Source organism: Gallus gallus, chromosome 9, assembly GCF_016699485.2.
Source record: "Gallus gallus isolate bGalGal1 chromosome 9, bGalGal1.mat.broiler.GRCg7b, whole genome shotgun sequence".
NCBI lineage: Eukaryota > Metazoa > Chordata > Aves > Galliformes > Phasianidae > Gallus > Gallus gallus.
Genome location: NC_052540.1, coordinates 4,078,549 through 4,097,230, shown reverse-complemented (window position 1 = coordinate 4,097,230; position 18,682 = coordinate 4,078,549). Strand labels below are relative to the sequence as shown.

The window sequence follows — 18,682 nt, the reverse complement described above, 5'->3', positions numbered from 1 at the left end:
CAGGGAGGACCTGGGGGGGGGAGAGGCTCAGCCCATGCGTCAGGATCAAACCGTCACCCAGGTTAGTGTGGGTCATCCATTGGGGTGGGAGTGGTCACTGCTGATTGTGGGTCAGGGGACAGACCTGGGGATTGCTGCTGCAGCACAAGGCTGGAGGCTGCTTCTACAAAGCACGTGGGCACAAGCACCCTGCTTCGGCGTTTGGAGCTGCTGCACCAGAGGGAAGGAGCCTGGTCCAAGGCTGTGAGTTGGGTTTTCTCTTTTTGGCTCCAGCCTTGATGCCCAGGCACACGTCTCCCAGTAGCAGTAAGTCACAGATGCGGGGAGCTCCCACTACTGCATCTGCACCCCATGTTCATACAGGGGCAGCTTGAGCCCCACTTCGGCCATTCCCCATTTGGTATTGGCTGCATAGCGATGCCCAGCCCAGAGTTGGTCTGCTCTCTGCTCCTGGGCACTGATGCTTTTGCTTAGCAATAGATGTGGCCACGGGAGCCAGGAGGGAAACTTGAGCTCTAGGGCTGCATAAGCACAACTGGTGCTCCATCAGAAAACATGACACGGCCTCATTGTGGCTTTGCCAACTGGAGAGGCACAGCGGTGGTCTCAGTGCCAAGAGAGGTGGCTTTAACAATGGTGACATCTCTGGAAATCTGTAAAACTGCTGCCAACGCCTGCAACCCCTCCTCAAAAAAAAGAGATAAAGAGCCCATGTGGGAGGTGACATTTGGCTGTGGTGAGGCTGCAGCCTGAGGGGGGGGGGGGGGGGGGGATGTGGAAGGCTGGGCTTCAACCCGAGTCCATTGGGTCAACATCCATCCCCAAGGCCAGCAGCGAAGACACTGCACACTGGAGACGGTGGTGGAGGCTGACGGGGACAGCACACCTCTTTCTTTGCCCATCAGGGCCTCCGTGTTGCTGGGTTTACAACAAAACCCCCCAGATCCCCAACCACAGCCCTGCTGTCCGCCCGCCCCTTTCCCACCCATGGCCTGTGTGCCCACCCTACGCTCAGCACAGCCACGGCCACCACAGGGCACTGGAAAGAAAGCAACGCAGAGCAAGCCAGGCTCTTGTTAGCTGGATATATTTTGGGTTTTTTTTTCGTTGTCGTTGGCTTTTTTCACAGAACACTTTGCAGCAGACAAAAACTGGCATTGCAGTCTGTCGGTACATCGCTGGCACGGGCTCAGCCTTCAGCACCTCGCCGGGCGGTCAGCCCTGGTCCTTTCTCTCGCCGGTTGGCATTCATCACCTTTTGCTATTTTTTTTTTCCCCCTTTTTACCTTTTTTTTTGTGTTTTTTTCCCCCTCTCTCCTCTTTATAACACTTCTCCAAGCTTTCTCCAAAGGAAGGGCCACTGGCTCTGGGCTAGCAGATTACAGAAGAGCTCTCGGACACGTGGGCTGGTTTCCTCCTCCCGCCTCGCAGCTGACTTGGTCGAGATAGTTTTCCAACTTTTGTTTTTATTACAAAAATAAAAAAATGCTCCAACTATCAGTTTTACAAGGCATACAAAAAAATCTCTAAAAGGGAAACACAAGCGCAAGGTGCTGAGGTACGAAAACCTGAGGTAGTTCTTTGTGTTGTGTGTGTATGCGTGTGTGTGTTTGTGTTGTGTTCTTGTATAAACTTCTGCAAGGTCTTTTTCTTTCTTCAAGCCCTGGGCCAACAACGTTTTGAAGATATTTTTTACCCCTTATTTCTCCCTCCAATATGAAAAAAGCCCCCCAAAAGCAATTTATCCCCCAAAAGAACCCTGGGGGGAGGGGGGGGGTTGTTCTCTGCGGGCTGGTTTTGGGGTGCTAATGTTGAGCACAGCTTTGTCTGGCAGTGATGGAGACAAAGAGATGGACAGATGTACGGGGCGGGGGGCAGAACAGATGCAAAACCCAGTTATGGACTCTGTGAAGCAAAGAGGAAAGGGCGTGTGAAAGGGAGAGGTTTGTCTGGTAGGAGACGGTATCCCTTCTGTTGGCTCATACAGGCAATCCCCATGGCACTGCTCTCACAGCCCTTAAGAAACTGCTCGTTAACACTTGTTTAATTGTTGTTGTTCCTGCTGGCAATCCTACAACTCTGCGCTACTGTGCATGAGAGAACCACTGGACTAGCTCCTTTCCTTAAGCCTAGAAAAGCCTGCTTTGACTAAAAACAAACATCCCAACCCCTCTGACATTAAAAAAAAAAAACAGAAAAAGAAAAAAAAACAATAAAAAAATCTTACAAAAATTAAAAACCGGCATTAGTTTTGTTATTGATATATTAATTCTAAAATGTATGACCAGCACGGACACCGGGTGCCGGATGGGATCCTCCAGCCACACCTGGCCAGGGAATGGTTCCAAAACGGGGCTTTTGGGGGGGAAATAATAGAAACGATTAGAAAAACGAACAAACAAAACAACAAAATCCAAAACCCCTCTGCCTATGTTAGTCCAACTAAAGGGATAGCGTCAGGAATCAAGTCAGGTGGAGGCTGTGGGGTGGAGAGGCCGGGCTCTGCGGGGTGCAGGGGGCCGTCCCCACGCCATCCCCGCACCCCGGGGTGCTCTTTGGTTGCTCCCTGCCCACGCTGGCAGGGGTACATTCATCGGCGCACTGGGAGGGAGCCTCACTTGCTGTGCTGCGAGGCAGGGGCTCCCTGAGCATGTTTCTGCTCCTGCTGCTTCACCTGCTGGACGATTTCCCTGATCTTGCGCTGTGCAGTCTGGGGAGAAAGTGAGAGGCGGAGGTCAGGGGAGCCCAGGGTGCCCAGATGTGTGCTTTACCGAGATGGAGCCTATCTTTAATTTCAGCACTACCACCACTGGGGAGAGCTGCTGAGACACCAATAGCTCCTCCCTGAGCCACCGGGAAAAGGATGCTATCGTAGAGCGGGCATCTGGAAGGCTGAACCTGGGGAGGGGAGAGAAGACGCAGCAAAAGCCTCACCTGGCTGGCAAAGAAATGCCCAATGATCTTAACGATGACCTCCTCGTTCTCATCTGGGGTTTGGTCTCGGGGCACGATGACCTCCGCGCTCGTTAAGTTTTGCAGCTCGTTCACCTGCAGCAGAAGGCAGAGCCTGCGTTGCCGGGGCAGCCGTCCCCAGGAGGACTCAGCCCCGCTGCTGCACCTGCCGTACCGTTTTGCCACCTTTGCCTATCACACGGCCAGCTGCAAAGGAAGGCACCTTGATGTGGGCTTCAAGCTTCACCTCTTCTTTTGGGTTGAAGAAGTTCTCTTCTTTCAGCTTTCCAAATATTCGCCCCTGGGCCTGTGGGAGGGTGGTGTGAAGCGTAGGAAAACAGCAGCCCACACTCCAGCACCAACAAGCAGTGTCCCCCAGCCCCAGCACACCAGGAACCCAGGGGATGCCCCCGAGTTGCACTCCCATACCCAGCACTGAGCCCACCTTGAACTGTGCCTCGGGTGGCCCCGTGATGATGACCATCCGCTCAGTGGCATCAGGACCTTCTGCTGGGGCAATCTGCAAAATGGGGGGGAGAGGAGGGCATGAGTGTGTGAGCAGGCCCTGCTTTAGCAAGACCCACCTGGGAGGTGCTGTCCCCAGCACTCCATGGGGATGCCTGTGCTCGCAGACACTACCCAAACCCCCCATCCCCTCCAAGGAGGTGGTGACCCAACTCCTTGGCACTTCTAGTGCACATCCAGCCATTGCCACCTAGGTGTCTGGAGAACATCAGGGTGCTGTGGCATCCCTCAGGCATGGGTAGCCACACAGAGAGCAGCAAGGATAGGACCACCACCACCCCATGGTAGGCACAACCTCTTTGGGGGAGCCCCTTCAACCCCAGGAGGAGAAAGTCAGATGTGAGGCTGCTCACCTTGATGGAGGCCCCTGCGAAGCGTGCCAGCTGCTTGATGTGCTGCCCCTTCTTCCCAATGATGGCCCCCACTGCCTGCGTCGGGATGAACAAGTTCACAACTTCCTGCTCCGGGAGCTGCCAGGGAGAGCAAAGGTTTATCTTCAACTCCTGTGTTTTTCCATTTGCCATCCCTGACATTGAAGCTGGTTGGCACAAGACCCCCCAAAACTGTCTCAGCCAGAGCCTGCCAAGCAGGAGCGTGGCACTCCGTGGGGACAAGTGCTGCCCAAAGCTGCATCTCTGCCCCGGGGGACAGCAGAGAGGGACCCGTGGGGATGCGGGAGCACTTACGGGGTGCTGATGTGGGAAGGCGCCAACTGGGGAGGCTCCGTACAGCCCTGAGAGGTACGCTGAGGAGCTCTGCAGGGGAACAGGGAGCAAAGTCAGGGATGTCCCCAAACCCCATCACAGGGACATGGGGATATCCCTCAGTCTGCAAACCAGCACTAAAACAATGCTGTGACCAACAGTGGTCCTCAGTGAAGACTGGCTTACAACTGAATCCATGACCTTGTTATGTCATGGATTCATGACATGCTTCTCAGTGCCAGAGGAGATAAAGTAAAGGTTGCCCCAAGCTTGTGCTACAGCCACAGGCATCATCTCCTGCACCACAGCACCCTACCCAGCCCCAGGGCCATAGGGAGCTCAGCACTTTCCTATTTCCCCCTCACACCACGAGCCTCCTTCCTCCTGCTTCACACACTTCTCCAAAGCTCAGGATTTGAGCTCCAGCCACCACAATCACCACTCCGGCACTAACACGGATGCAATATTAGGAACAATTTCTTCTCAGAAAGAGCAATGAGGTATTGGCACAGCTGCACAGGGAGGTGGGGGTCTCACCATCCCTGGAGGTGTTCAGAGCTGTGGAGATGTGGTGAGGGACATGGTCAGTAGGCACAGTGGGGCGAGTTGGGGTTGGACCTGGGGATTTTGGATGTCTTCTCCAACTGCAACGACTTCCATGATTCCATGTGAAACAGGGTATTGGGGGGCAAGGAACTGCCTGGGAGCCAACTCCCTATTGCTCCTTGTTTTGCTCTGGGAAATACACGGTTTTGGGTAAAGGAGCCCAGGAGCCTGCATGGAAGAACTGAAAGCTGCTCCAGCCCATGAAGCAAGAAATGCTGCTGCTAAATTAGATGCTCCAACCTGCATTTCCCAAAGGCACCAATCTGTATTTCCCATCCTCTCCCAGGGACACACAAAGACAGACAAACTAAGCACCCCATAGACATGAAGTGTGCTGAGACACCTCCCCTGCTGCTCCAGAGGCTGAAAGTAGGAAAGGAACGAAGGGGCTCCCTTTGCTTTCAACTTGCTCCAATGCTCCTTTGCCCTGAAATTAGCAATGCTCAGGGGATAGGAACTCCTCTGGGTGTCACCACACATGGCCACAAGCCCCAGGGTCACACTCAGCCGCCTCTCTGCACCACAAGCCCAGCACAGGCTCAGCACTCACCGTTCTCCTCCTGCCACTCTGCTGTTGGCGTTGCCAGAAAAAGAAAACAGCACAAAAGTAAATTAACATGCAGCGAGGCATCCTCCCTGCATTTAAAGCATCTGAGCAAACACACAGAGAGAGATACAGACAGGGAGCTGGGTGGGTTTCGCAGGTTTGCACTCTATCCCTTGGTCACCCTACGGGTGCCCTACAAGTGCTGGGAGACAAGGGGATATTCACCACCACTACAGCGGCCTGCTGATCTCCCTGCCCACCATCCTCATGGTTTTTTGGCTTCCATGTGTCCTGGTGTGTGTCTGTGCAGCTCAACACGGACACGTGTAGGTGTAATGCTAAAATGTGATGGAAAGTACAGTGATAATAGTGGGGTGGCAAAGTCTTTGGCTGCAGCAAATGAGGACAAGCCCAAACACAGCAGCCATGGATGCAGAAATGAAGGAATACAGCTGCTTACTTTTGGAATGCCTCAGGTAGGCAGGGATCTCCAGTGGAATACCCTTGCCTCTGCTGCCAACCCTTCAATGAGGTCTGGGAAGGGGTGCATCCTGGCTCCACCCTTCCAATCACTCAGGTACATTGCATGCACCTGAGCTCCCCTGGGTTGGCCCTGCCCTCCACCAGGTGCGCAATCACTGCTTCAGGCCATGGCTTAGCATTTCTGCTACAGTAGGCAACACAGCCTGGATACCCAAACACATCTACATCTTGAGGCTGTACCTGCATTTACCAGCTACAAGACTTCTGGAAAAGTCAGAAGGACCTGTGTCACATCGACAAGAAGTGTTTCTAGCAGTGTTTCTCTCTGAAGATACACTCTCAGTAAGCACAACCCTCTGAGTGTCAGCGAGCAGGAGGCGCTGCTGCTCCTCCCCCTCCCAGCCATGCTCAGCATGCTGGTAGCAATGCCTGCAGGTCCTGCCACAGTTCAGCCCCTCTAGGGAGGCGGTGTGCCCACATCTGCAGGGCACCACCTGGCCATGACACACGGGATGTGGACAGTGTGAGCAAAAAGCAGAGAACCACCTTCAAGACATGGCAAGTCCTAGGTAGAGGTGAGACTGAGCTCAGCACAACACCAGGACATAGCTCATCTACCCAGGGAGCAAAACGCAAAGTGGGACAAGCCAAAGGCATTCACCATCCTCTCCACCTAGGGATGAGCATCTTTCCAAACCAGCCAAGAGTGAGCTCTTGCTCAAGGCTCCCCATGCCATGTCTCCCATAGCTACAGCATCAACTCAACCCCAAGAACTATGAGGGCTCCCACAAATGAATCTCCACACCCCAAATTATCAGGCACTTACTGCAAAAGGGTGGTAAGGGGCAGCTGCGGCAGCGCCTCGAGCCCCTGCTGAGGATGGGAGCATGGACAACCCTGTCGAGAAGATCCCCAGAGCGCTAAGGTTCAGTCCTGGGATCAGGTTGGCCTGTTGCTAGAAAAGTAAAGACACACAAAGATGGGCAAATGGGCTTTTGAGGCTTTTTACCCAACAGCACGGCCCTGTCCATAACAGATTGTCCCCCACAGCTCCATTTTTTTCTGGTTGCCTCAGCAGTGGCTCTGAAGCAGTGGGATGTCAGAGGGGTGGGCTGGGAACTTACATTGACGGCCACAATGTCATTCTCATAGGCCTCTCGCAGCTTCTTCATGATCTCCACTTCAGCATTGGAGCACGCCTCTGTGCTGCCCTTCACCGTGATGGTCCTCTCGGGGTTATAAATAGTTAAATCCTGCAAACTAGCCCACATTCAGACAGAACAGGAGATGTTGTTACATTTCATGCCGAAAAGAAAGGAAAACTATCAAAGCAGAGAATAGGGATCGCCCTCTGGACAGCACAGGACTAGGTGTGATGCTCCTCCCCGGTCCCTGACGAGGAACGTACACGGGAGGACGTGGTTGTGGGGTTCAATGGTGTGCTGGATGGGGGGAACTGCCCGGTGTTACCCAGCACTTACGGTGAAATGGTGATCTTCGTGCCGGTGTCCTGCTCGATCTTCTTGAGGTTGCGGCCCTCCTTGCCAATCAGCCTCCCCACCAGGCTGTTATGTGCTAGGATTTTCAAGGGGATCTCTTCTGCTCTAAAATACGGAAAAAAAAACAAATCCTCAAGGCCCAGTTGGCCCAGAGACCATTCTCCAGCAAAGGGCAGCAGCAACCCAGGGAAGGAACAGAAAGAACATCATTGCATCTCACTGCATCTCCTCAGCTTCTGGGGAACAGGAGCTTAGGGACTGCTCAAACCTGATAGCGCTTCTGTGTTTCACATGGTTTAGAATCATAGAATTGTTTCAGTTGAAAGGGTTTTGCTCTCCAAGTTCACCTACACACCCTCTATAGAGCCACTTGAGCTTCAGGACCCCATGGCACTGCTCAGCAAACCCACTGACATGACATGACTCAGCCAGGGGCACTTACGATTTGGTTTCATCAGCTTCCTTTTGCATGATATCAAGAATCATGCGACACGCCTCGGAGCAGCCCTCTGGTGTGGCATGGATGGTGATGGGCTTCTCGGCAGCGCCAGCATTCTCCTTCCGATGGATGTCAACCCTATGGCGAAACAACCAGCAGAGAGAAGGCCCTGAGACAAGGCTGGTGTTGCAAGAAGGTACTTGAGAGTACAGTATTCAGCTTGCTAAACACAAACAGGCTCATTTCAGCATCTGATCCATCTTTGGGCAAAGCTGATGTACATCTACTGCCCTTTGGAAGCAGTGCTTTGCTTCCACTGAGTAGATCGCATCTGGCCTGCATGTGCCTCTGCCATCTGCCTGGGAACAGGGGGATGTCAACCCCCATCCAACAACACACCGAGACGGGGCCAAACAGATCTCTGCTGGACAGAGCCCTCAGCAGCCAGCTCTGTCCCTGTGCCTCATCCTGCTGGAGCAGGGATCGGCTCAGAGCCCTCCAGCCAACCTCAATCTCTCTGCACGACACCTGAGACTGTGCAGTACCGCCACATCCTCCAGGATGGAGGGACGACTTACCCGTGGTGTCCAGGGCCTGGAGTCACACGTGCACGTTAACAACAGCTCTTGTACTCACGCCCTTCCATGTGAGACCAGAAAGCTTTCCCCTGTGCACTGGCCGAGCCCGTGCTCTATCTCCTCGCTCCTCCCTCGGCAGGTGGCAGGAAGGAGGCACGGGCCTCACCGTGCCTGGCAAGGGCCCTGAGAGAGAGGAGAGAGGAAAGCAGGGTAGGAGATTCCCGGGCACGAACCACACATCTTGAAGAACAGCTTTCCTTCTTTTCCACCGCATCGTTGTCCCCCCAGAGGGCAACTTGGTGCAGCCATCTTGTTGGCTGTGTGGGAACCGTCTTGCAGCCAGCCTCCACTTCCTTGGAAGGCGCCATACTTGCTGTTAAGCAAACATCATCAGCGTCACAGGTTCAGCTCCATCGTGGCACTGGCTGGCAACAGCCAAGTTCTTGCTTTTCTATGAGGTCCGTGTCTCAGCCAGGGCTGTATGTGGGTGCTGCAGGGCAAGCAAGGCCAAGCGCTGTAGTGTGAAGGGTGTCCCCCAGCACAACGGCTGGGTGATGGGGGGTCATGGCAGGTTCACATGGGTCATCTCCTCCAGGAGCCTACCAGCCAGCACACAGGACCACGAAGGCTTCATCTACAGGGAGGAGGAACAGCTGGGCAAGCCTTCCCTGAGCTAAAGGTCTGGACTACAGCAGCTTTGAAACAAACCTGGGGATGGTCTCAGCCAAGCACTGAAGAGGAAAAGCAGAGTCTGGTGGCTTGGCAGGCCGTGTCGCTTCAGCAGATCTCCTACAGCTCAGGCTAGAACTGCTCAGGTAGGACACGGGTCCTACTTGGACCGCACAAAGAAGCACTGGTTCATTTCATCTCTACTTCAGTTGTGTCTGTGGCACACAGTGACCAAGCTGCTTGCTGTCACTCACATGTGACATTTCCAAGCTGTCCCAGGCTGTGGAGCTCCATCAGGTTGACTTGGAGGACTTGTTCCTTCAGAGGCCCAAAGCAGCACTCAGCAAGCACAGGGACATCCCCTGCCACCCTGTGACACAGATGGGGTGGCAAAAGGATCACAAAGTGCCACCAGAGGGGACAACAGGTCCGTGCTTCAACGTGGTGGTGCCATGTTACACCAGCTTGGTGTGACTGCTGGGGGGGTACAAGGAAGAACCTGTGGCCACTGCAGAGAATGGAGCTGGGCACCTTCTTGACCCTACAGGCAGCTGAGGTTGGTGGAGATGGGGCACGTGGCTGTGCCCCATCAAACTGGAGCCCTGGTATCAAACTGGAGCTGAGAGCCACAGATGAGCTGGGTGGAGGCTCCAAAACAATGAGAATCCAAGAAAAACATGGGCCATATTTCCTGCTAGCCTACACACAATCCATCCTAAATGTGGATGTGCAAGGATGAACTCAGTCCGCCGAGAAGATGGGAGACCAGGAACAGGCTGCTGCATCCAGGTATGTCCTCCCCATACAGCCAGAGGGCTCCAGGCATCCCAGCAAAACCCGGTGCTGATAGTGCACAGGTCCAGTCCAGTGGGAGAACAGAGATGGGGGATGGCCAAGGAAGAGAATGACTCAGCCTGGGGTTGGTTTTGTCCCCAGAGCTCAGGAAGCATCTCTGGCCACTGCTAAGCATGAAAGCAGGCATGGGAAGCCTACAGCTTTGCAGTAGAAACTGCCTGCAGAGCAGCAAATGTTTTGGGGCAGAAATCAGGGCTTGCAGAGGAAAACTTTCCAGTCTCAGGTGGCAAGGGTGAGGGCACACCCACTGCCAAACACACTCAGGGACTCACCTGGAGAAGAAGGGCTGCGATGAGCCAAAACGCAGCACACGTTGCAACTGGGAGGGCAGCAGCTGCCTTCACAGCTACGAGGTGGCCACGCTCCACTCCTTACAGTGCTGCCCCCTCTCCATACAAACCTCTTTTTGTCAACCAGAACACCTCTAAAACCCAGCGCCCATGAGCTCTGGGAGCAAGGGATGGTGGCAAACAAGATGAGCAGAGCTTGAGCTCCAAGTTCAGCCCAAGGGACGCATGCACACAGATCTTCAAACACTTCTCTTACCCAGGCTGGAGGTTAACTTTTCATACCAGAATGGGCAGGATGGGCACCAGCCTTTGCCTACTGCTGGCAGGAGTGAGCACCAGCAAAGAGAGCATCCTCCTGAGCTACATCGAGCACTACACCACTCTGCTGTGCAGACCACAAGGCCACAAACACTGGAGACCATATTACAGAGATCTGCAGTGGTCAGTGTGTTTCAGAGACAGCTGAGCACCAGCTGGGGCCGGAAGGAATTGGGCTCAAGCGGATGCACTATTAAGGTTTAAATAATTTCCTCTAAAAGCTTCTCTGAGAAATAGGACGCTCTGGAGGATGTTCTGGTTACAGGAGGCTCATGTCCTGTGGGATCAGCGGGTTCAGGATGATGAACATGGGAGAAGATAGCTTTGGGTTAAACACAAACAAATCTGGGCAGAAACAAAGCGTGCAGGAAAACCATGCAATCAATGTAAACATCAACATGAGAAACATGGGAAACTTCAACAAGACAGTCCTTCTGCTGCTTTTCCTTTTTCTTCAAAAGTAAAAACATCAGATTGCAGGAAAAAAAGGCTTCAAATTGCTACAAAAAGCCCAACCTTCACACAACGCTTGCGCAGCACCCCCTTTACCCCTATTTGACATCTCTAATCATTACAGAGCAGTAATAAGGAGCAAATTCCATGGGCAAAGACAGTCACCATCTCTCAGATCCCCATTTTATCCCCAGATTTGCCGGTTTTCTCCCAACGCTCAGCCTAAGCCATGTTCTCAGGGTGAGAGTTCTGTCACCCAAGTGATGCTGGCTGGCTGACTGCAGAGAGCGCATCCATATTGGGGCTGCACTGGAGCTGGCAGTGCTCCCCTGCTTTGTAAAGCACCAAGCTTTGAAATCTCCATTTCTGTCTATTTATAGTACAAGCTCCCCTCTGAGGGCCCTGCTGGAAGCAGACTCCCCCCAAGCCAGCAAGGATCTATCTGGGATGTGGGGTTGACCTGGCCGACCCCATGAGACTCCATGACAGCGGGACAGGCTCACTGCCCTCTGCTGAAGCTACACCCCAAAAATACATTCAGAACAGTCAAAAGCAAGGGAACCTACAGAGTCCTGTGGAAGGAAAGAAAACAATTCGAGGTACTTACTTGGACTGGGTTTGCTTAGTTAGGTTCTTTATGGTCAAGCCCTCCTTTCCTATGATCGCACCAACAAACTGCGTGGGCACCAGCATCCGCAGTGGGAAATCGAGCTGTTTGGGCTGTGAGGAGCCCCCCGGGGAGGAGCCCTGCTCCCTGGAAGCGTGGCCCCCGCGGCGGGATCGCTGGGGGGGCGGAGGGGAGCTCACCTCTTCATCCGGGATGTAGGAAACCTTGAAGGAATAGCTCTCAAGCTGATGGCCGCTGAGCTTCTCAATTGCTCTGCAAGGCAGGGAGAGAAGGGGATGGTAAAAGGATGCCTTTTAGAAGTCAGTCAGATGCTTCTCATGGTTCCAGGGAGCAGAAGTGGAGTTTTTGCCAACTTGGGACTCCAACTTGACTTGTCCCCAGATGCCAAGAGGTATATGTAGGACTCTCACCACTGCAGTGGTTCTTCAACACCTCTCCCACCTTCCTCTCTGTATTCCTCCTCCCCAGCAGCTGAGGCGGGTTGTGCTGGTGGTAACACAGCACATTCCCAGTTCAAGTCTAGACTTCCACTTCTAAGACAACCCCTTGGCCTGATACCCACAGAGACCTGCAGGCTTGTAGGAAAGATGGGGTGTGGAGCTCACTGCAAGTGGACACAGCAGAGTGCTGCCTGGGGACAGAAGGCACAAAGGGAACAAGCACAGGGCCATGGGACAGCCCTGTATATATCTGAAGATCTATGAGATTAAAAACAACCCAAGGAGACTGAGGGCTTGGGAAATGTAGCTGGGCTTTGCTGCGAGAATTCACATGGTTGGCTGGAGATCTGTCTTGCCTGGAAGTTCCACAGTGAGGGCAATGGGGCTGGTACCATCTCAGGTCTCCTTTCCCTTGATGCTGCAAGGCTACAGCTCTCCATGGGAAGTGCCACAGCAACAAGGACAAAACCTGGCCTCATCACATGGAGATGTACCGGCCTTCACCAGCTCTACGACTTGTGGAATGAAGCAAACATAGCTGATGGGGCAAACTCCAGCCCATGCACGGTGCTCAACCACGTTCCCAGGACAAAAAGAAAATGAAGACAAAAGGGAAAAAAAAAAAAAAGAAGAAGCCACTTACACTTTTGCTTCTTCTTTTGTTGCATATGTGACGTTGACAACTGCAGTTTCTGTGTCTGTGTTAACTGGGGGAAAAGCAAGACAGGGAGTGTCAGTGCACAGCAGGAGATGGCTGGCACTACCACTCCATCCCTTGGTACCCCATGTTTGCAGCAGAAAGCAAACCGTTTCCTAATCACTGGGAAAACCACATTTAGGTTAGCTAAGAGTGTCTCTTCCAGCATGGGCTGTGCTTGGGATCAGCACTGGGGCTTTTGCATAGATGGGGACCACGCTAAGAAGAAAACCATGGAATCATGGAGTACCCTGAGTGTGAAGGGACCCAAGGGGATCAATGAGCCCAGCTCTTGGCTCCACACAGGACCACCCAAAATTCAAACCCTAAGCCTGAGGACAGAAACAGCGAACCACCTCACCTTGCTCTACATTCTCCACTGTTCCGTACTGAGCCAAGAGGCCATCCAGCACCTGGGGAGAGAGCAGCAAGTGGGAAGTGTGGGGCAGGAGCCAGCCAGGCTCGGATCCTGCTCCACCCCCAACCTCCTCCCAGAGTCAGTTTTGGGATGAGCCATTTCCAGGAGGACTCCTCTGCTCCTCAGGGCTGTTTCCAACCCAACTCCACCCAAAAGCTCCATCACCTTCATCCACCCACACCCCATAACTCCAGAGTGACCAGAGGAGGGCAACAGGAGGGAGCCCAGCCCTCCCCACCTCCCAGCTGGGATTACTGGAAGGTAAATGGAGGACCACAGGGGTGCTGTGAAGGGGCACAAAGCGAGCATGGCACTTCTCACCTCCCACTGCAGGTGCGGGGGGATGTTTCGGATCTGGATCTTTCTGCTCCTGCAAAGAGAAAGCCCCAAGTTGTGGTGATGGGTGGGCAGCCATACCGGGGGCTTTCTGAGAAGGAGACAGCAAGAGCCCACCAAAGCACCCCGCTGCCCAGAGAGCCCCAAGGGACAGCCCCAAGTCCAGCCTTGGCCACCTCCTGCCGGGCCTGAAGCCATCTCAGGAAAGCTCCATCCCCATTGAGCTGATGTGTTTCCAAGGAAACCTCTCGGCACAGCCTCCGCGCACCACAGCAGTGAAGGATGCAGGCACACACCTGCCCGTGCAGCCCAGGTGCCGCTACCACACAGCCCTGCATCCTTGCACTTCTCCCTCTGGCTCGCCTGCACCTCACCATCATGTTTTAACAGGTGTTATTTTTCCCCATTTTTGCTGCCATTTTCAGCCCAGACCATCTCACAGAGCTGCCTTTCCCTGCGGCTGCATGAGTGCTTAGGCTGGTACAGGGAATCTGCAGCCTGCTTTAGGGATCCACCAGTGGCCAGAGGTTTTGCAAAGCTTTGCCCTTGCCTGGGACAAGCTCCAGGTGGAGGCATGCTGGGGATGCGACACTTTGGGTCACTGTTCCCAAAATACTTTTGCAAAACGCAGCCCCTTTTTGTGACCCACTCTATGCTGCAGGTCTCTCCAAAGGGGGCTCTGCCAATAAGAGAAATGGAGCACTGGAAGATATGGGGAAGCCAGAGCCAAAGAACACACCGTCTGCTGCAGCATTACCAAACCCTGATCCCTCCAGTGGCCACAGACTCCTGTCCCAGCTGTCACCAGGGGGATTTCAGGGTTGGGTGCACAGCTGCAAGATCCTTGCATGGCAAGGAGAAGGATTCATCCTATCCCAACCCACATCCCATTCTATCCCATTCCACCAACTTTACCGCATCCCACCCATCCTATCCTTCCCAATCCACCCGTCCCTACTCCCATCCCACTTTATCCCACTCTACCCTATCTCATCACATTCATCTTGTCCCACAGCATCCCACCCATCCCATTTTACCCTACACATTCCATCTCACCCCACCCATCCTGTCTCGATCCACCCATCCTTCTGTATCCCATCCCACTGGGACATCCTGTCCCACAGCATCCCACCTGCCCCATCACACCTCAACACATCTCATCCTGATTCATCCCACCCACAGAATCACAGACTTATAGAGGTTGAAAGGAACCTCTGGAGAACATATAGTGCAACCCCCTCCTAAAGCAGGATCCCTACAGTAAGTTACACTCCACCTCACCCCATCCCACTATTACTTCCACCAAGAGTTTCTACATCAGACCCCTGCTTGAAGCAGTGCTGGACCATGAAAGCCACCAATACAGACCTGGGGAGTTAATTTATTTATGATCATCATTATTTTTATTAATTCCCATCTCTGGGAGCTCCACAGGCCAATTTCAGCCTCCTCAAACTCCAACAGTAGACCCCGTGATGAGTACACCTGCACCCCTCCTGCTTCGCAGCAGGCTGGGAGAAATCAATTACAGTAATACCCATCATCGCTAATGATGGTTCAAGGACAAGCACCTGACAAGCACTGCCAGCCCCACAGCAGGGAGCTACCCTCAGCTTGGGTAAACGGGTAAATCCTTTGCATGGGCACACCAACAAAGCCTGCTCGTTTCCCACAGCTTTGCTTGTACAAATCACAAACACATGAGGAGAAATAAAAACCAACCAAGCAAGCGCTGGCGTCAGGAGCTAAAGCCACGGGCACTCAGGGTGACGACACCCACCTGCACTGTCCTCAAATGCTGAGGTCTGCTGGTTCCCCCCCTCCTGCTCGGGGGTTCCCATTTGGATATGGGCTTTGCGTGGGGAGGGGCATCACTGCACTGCCTCACATCCACCAGCACAGTGCCCAGGGCTGCTCCTGACGCTCTGAAGGCATTAAGGTCCCCCTGCACATGTGACAACACAGCCCTGGGGACGCGTAAGCGTGGGGCTGAGCGCTGCGGTGTCCATCTGCCACGGTTTTTCCAGATTAGGGGGGGGTGAGGGGGGAGGAGGAAAAAGAAAACAAACACACCCTCCATGTTATCCCTTTCCTCCATGGTGTTTTTTCCAAGCCCCAACACCAGAGGTGGCCGTGGCCACACGCTGTGCCCTGGGGAGGGGCAGTGGCACTGGGAGCAGAACCCACCAGCACAACACAGGGCTCTGCAGTCTAAGTCCTGCACTACCAAAAGGATGACACGAGAGCAATGCACCAGGATCAGTGTGTGGGTCCCCACTGCAGCATCACCTCCCTCTGATTCGCTCTGAATTCCATTCTGAACCCAGAGCAAAGCTATTTGTGTCAAAATGAACCGAAAATCCAGTTTTTTTCTGCCCTGGATTTATGGCTGGCAGCACAGTGTCCTGCTCTCAGCACATGTATAGCGCTGCTCGAGGCTCTGCCCACAAAGCTCTGCCCCAAAGGAGTACCACGGCCACTGCTAAGCTGTGACAGTGGCAATACGGGGCTGGGGGCATAGAGCCCGAGCTGTGCCCCGCGCCAGTGGGAAAAATAATCCACCCTCCAGAAGGTACTGCAGTGCAGAAAGGATGGAAAAACAAAGTCAAATGAAATGGAATGAAATATTGGGTCACTCAGGGGTTCCCAACAACCCCCAGCATGGAGCCCCCCCCCCCATCCCCGCAGCCTCTGGGGTTTAACACCCGGAGGAGTAATTCCTGCTGGAAGCCACACACTCATTTGGAATCAATTCTTTCCTGAAAGAACCCTTTGAAAACGGTTCAGCTGGTGGGGGTAGAAAATGAAAGCCCCCCCCCAGCCACCCCCTGGGCAGCAGGAGCTGCAGTGGGGCTGTGCCTCCACCCAAAGCACTGAGACACGGGCTGTGCTGCGGTGCCCAGGCTCAGCTTCGGGCATTCCACTGTTGTCAACATTATTATCATTGCTATTATTACTGTTAATATCACTCTTATTATCGCTGTTGCTATATTCCTGTTCTTTTCCATCTCCCCCCACCATCAGGATGCTCAGCCCATCCCTAGGGGCACACCAACACCGTACCCCCACGGTGCCCCTATGCAGAGCTCCCTTACCCTGCCGAAACCAAATCGCACCCGGCGTTCCCAAATACTCCCAAAAAATGAAAAAAAAAAAAAAAAAAAGTTTGATAACACATTATTTAACCCACTGACACTCAGCACAGACACACACAAACCCATCCCGATGGCACAATCACCGATTATTCAACTCACAAACCACGAATTGAGGTACAGGGACGTGTGGATGCGTGGATGCGGCAGCGAGCACCAATCGCTGCGGCTCTCCCCCGGAGCGCCGCTGCCCCCGAGCCCACGGCATAAACCACGCAGGCACACGCGAGGCTCAGCCCGCAGCCCTCGCTTCGCACGTCGGGTGGGGAAAACGTGGGTTGGAGCCGCGATGCTGCGATGCTGCGCTGCCCCCGGGCGCGCCGCGCTCCGGGACACACGGCGTTCTCTCCGGGCTCGTTAGGGAGCGGAGCGCTGCGGCCCACCCGGGGCAGCTGAGGTGTTCCCCGCGGGTGGAACGTGGGGAGAGGGACGGGGACACCCCTTCCCCGCGCCCGTGGTGCTGCTGCCCGAGCCTCCCCCCCCCTCTCGCTCTCTCCTCCCCGCGCGGCGCTTCGCGGAGCGAAAGTAAAAGCGGGCGCTGCTCCCGCGCCCCCCCCACGCGTGTGCGCGTGTGTGCATATGCACGGCCCCGTGCCCCCTCTCCCCGCAGCTCCCCGCTCACCTGAGCTTTTTGGGCACGGAGTAATCCACCTCCAGCACTTTGCCGTGCAGCTCCGCTTTACCTGCGGGGGAAAACGCGCTCAGCACCTCGCCACCCCCCCGGGTCGCCCCCGGGCGCAGCCTTTCCACGGACACCCCCCGCTGCATATTCCCCATCCTCGGTTCATCACCCCCACCCCGCGGAACGCGGCCCCACGGCGCTGCTCCCCCCCCACTCCGCCCGCGGCCGCCGCGCCGCGCCGCCCCCCCCCCTGCCGCCCCTTCGGCCGCCTCCCGCTCCGCGCCCCCGGCGAGTTGGGGCAGCGCACCTCGTAAAATGGTGCCCGGGGCCGGGGGGGTGCCGGGGGGGCGGCCGGCTCCGGGCTCCGCCGTTCAGTCGCCCCTCAATAAAATCGGAGAAAAAAATCAGCGAAAAATTCGTAGGGGCCGGAGAAACCGGGAGGGGGGGAGCAGGGTGGAGAGGGGCGGCCCTGGGGGGGACCCAGAGCCCTCACGGGGAACGGGGGGCGCGGGGGGAGCCGCGCGGGGCTGCTCACCCGAGAGGGTCTCGATGGCGCGGATGGCCCAGTTCTGGTCCGGGTAATCCACGAAGGCGTAGCCGGACTTGAGCAGGACCTGGCCGGCCAGGGGCAGCTTCCTGTCGCCGAAGAGCTGCCGGAGGTCGTCGGCGGTGGCGGCGGGGCTGAGGTTGCCGATGTAGAGCTTGTTCATCCTCCGGCGCTTCATGGGGAGCCCCGCGGCTCCTCCCGCCCCGGCGGCCGGAGATGAGCGTCGGGCACGGCACGGCGCTGCGCCACCCGCCCGGCCGAGCCCGCGGCAGCCCTGCAACAGCGCCCCGCCGCCGGGCAGCGGGCGGAGCCGCGCCGAGCCGAGCCGAGCCCGGCCCGAGCCGCCTCCCCAGCAGCGCGGCGAACCCCGGCGCTGCCCCGCTGCCCCCCGCCCCACTGCCGCACGTGGAGCCGCGGCCCCCCCGGCGGGGATGGGCCGTGCTGTCCCCGCCTCGGGGAGGGAGCGGGCAGGGGGTGAGTGCGGGGATGGAGAGCGGGGGGAGATGGAGGGAAAGCGGGGAGGTGGGAGAGAGGGAAGGGAAGAAAGTGAAAGAAAAGGGAGGGGGAAGAAAGAGGTGAAAGAGAGAGAGAAAAAAAAAGGAAGGAAGAGGGAAAATGGGAAAAGAAAAATTGGAAAGAAATAAAGGAAAAGGGACAACAAAAAGGAAAAGGGAAGGGAAAAAGGGAAAGAAAACGGAAAGAGAAAGGTGAAAGTGAAGAGGGAAAAATAAAGAAAGAAGGAAAATAAAAGGGAAAGAAGAAAGGAAGAGGGACCGAAAAATGGGAAATGAGAAGGAGAAGAAAAGGGGGAAAAGTGGAAGAAAAAAAGAAGAGGAAAGGGAAAGAAGAAGGTGAAAAAAAGAACAGAATGAAAAATGAAAAGGTAAAAGGAAGTAAGGGAAAGACATTGAAAAGGGGAAAAG

General features: G+C 55.0%; 1 protein-coding gene across 3 annotated transcripts; it reads right to left on the bottom strand.

The window, feature by feature from the left end:
* Positions 1-1,071: 1,071 nt before the first annotated feature.
* IGF2BP2 (insulin like growth factor 2 mRNA binding protein 2) lies at positions 1,072-18,040 on the bottom strand. Of its 3 annotated transcripts, XM_015277139.4 has the most exons (17): positions 17,748-18,040; positions 17,213-17,273; positions 13,424-13,472; positions 13,046-13,097; positions 12,631-12,694; positions 11,527-11,799; positions 7,760-7,894; positions 7,300-7,422; positions 6,943-7,078; positions 6,645-6,773; positions 5,338-5,358; positions 4,164-4,232; positions 3,831-3,947; positions 3,398-3,472; positions 3,128-3,259; positions 2,935-3,048; positions 1,072-2,710 (listed from the first exon to the last, which is right to left on the bottom strand). In XM_015277139.4, exons 1-17 carry the CDS (start codon positions 17,935-17,937, stop codon positions 2,615-2,617), a joined length of 1,836 nt encoding a protein of 611 aa, XP_015132625.1. In that variant the 5' UTR covers positions 17,938-18,040; the 3' UTR covers positions 1,072-2,614. The 3 variants fall into 3 exon arrangements, with proteins under 3 accessions (XP_015132625.1, XP_040561751.1, XP_015132626.1); XM_040705817.2 differs by lacking the exon at positions 3,128-3,259; XM_015277140.4 differs by lacking the exon at positions 5,338-5,358.
* Positions 18,041-18,682: the final 642 nt, after the last annotated feature.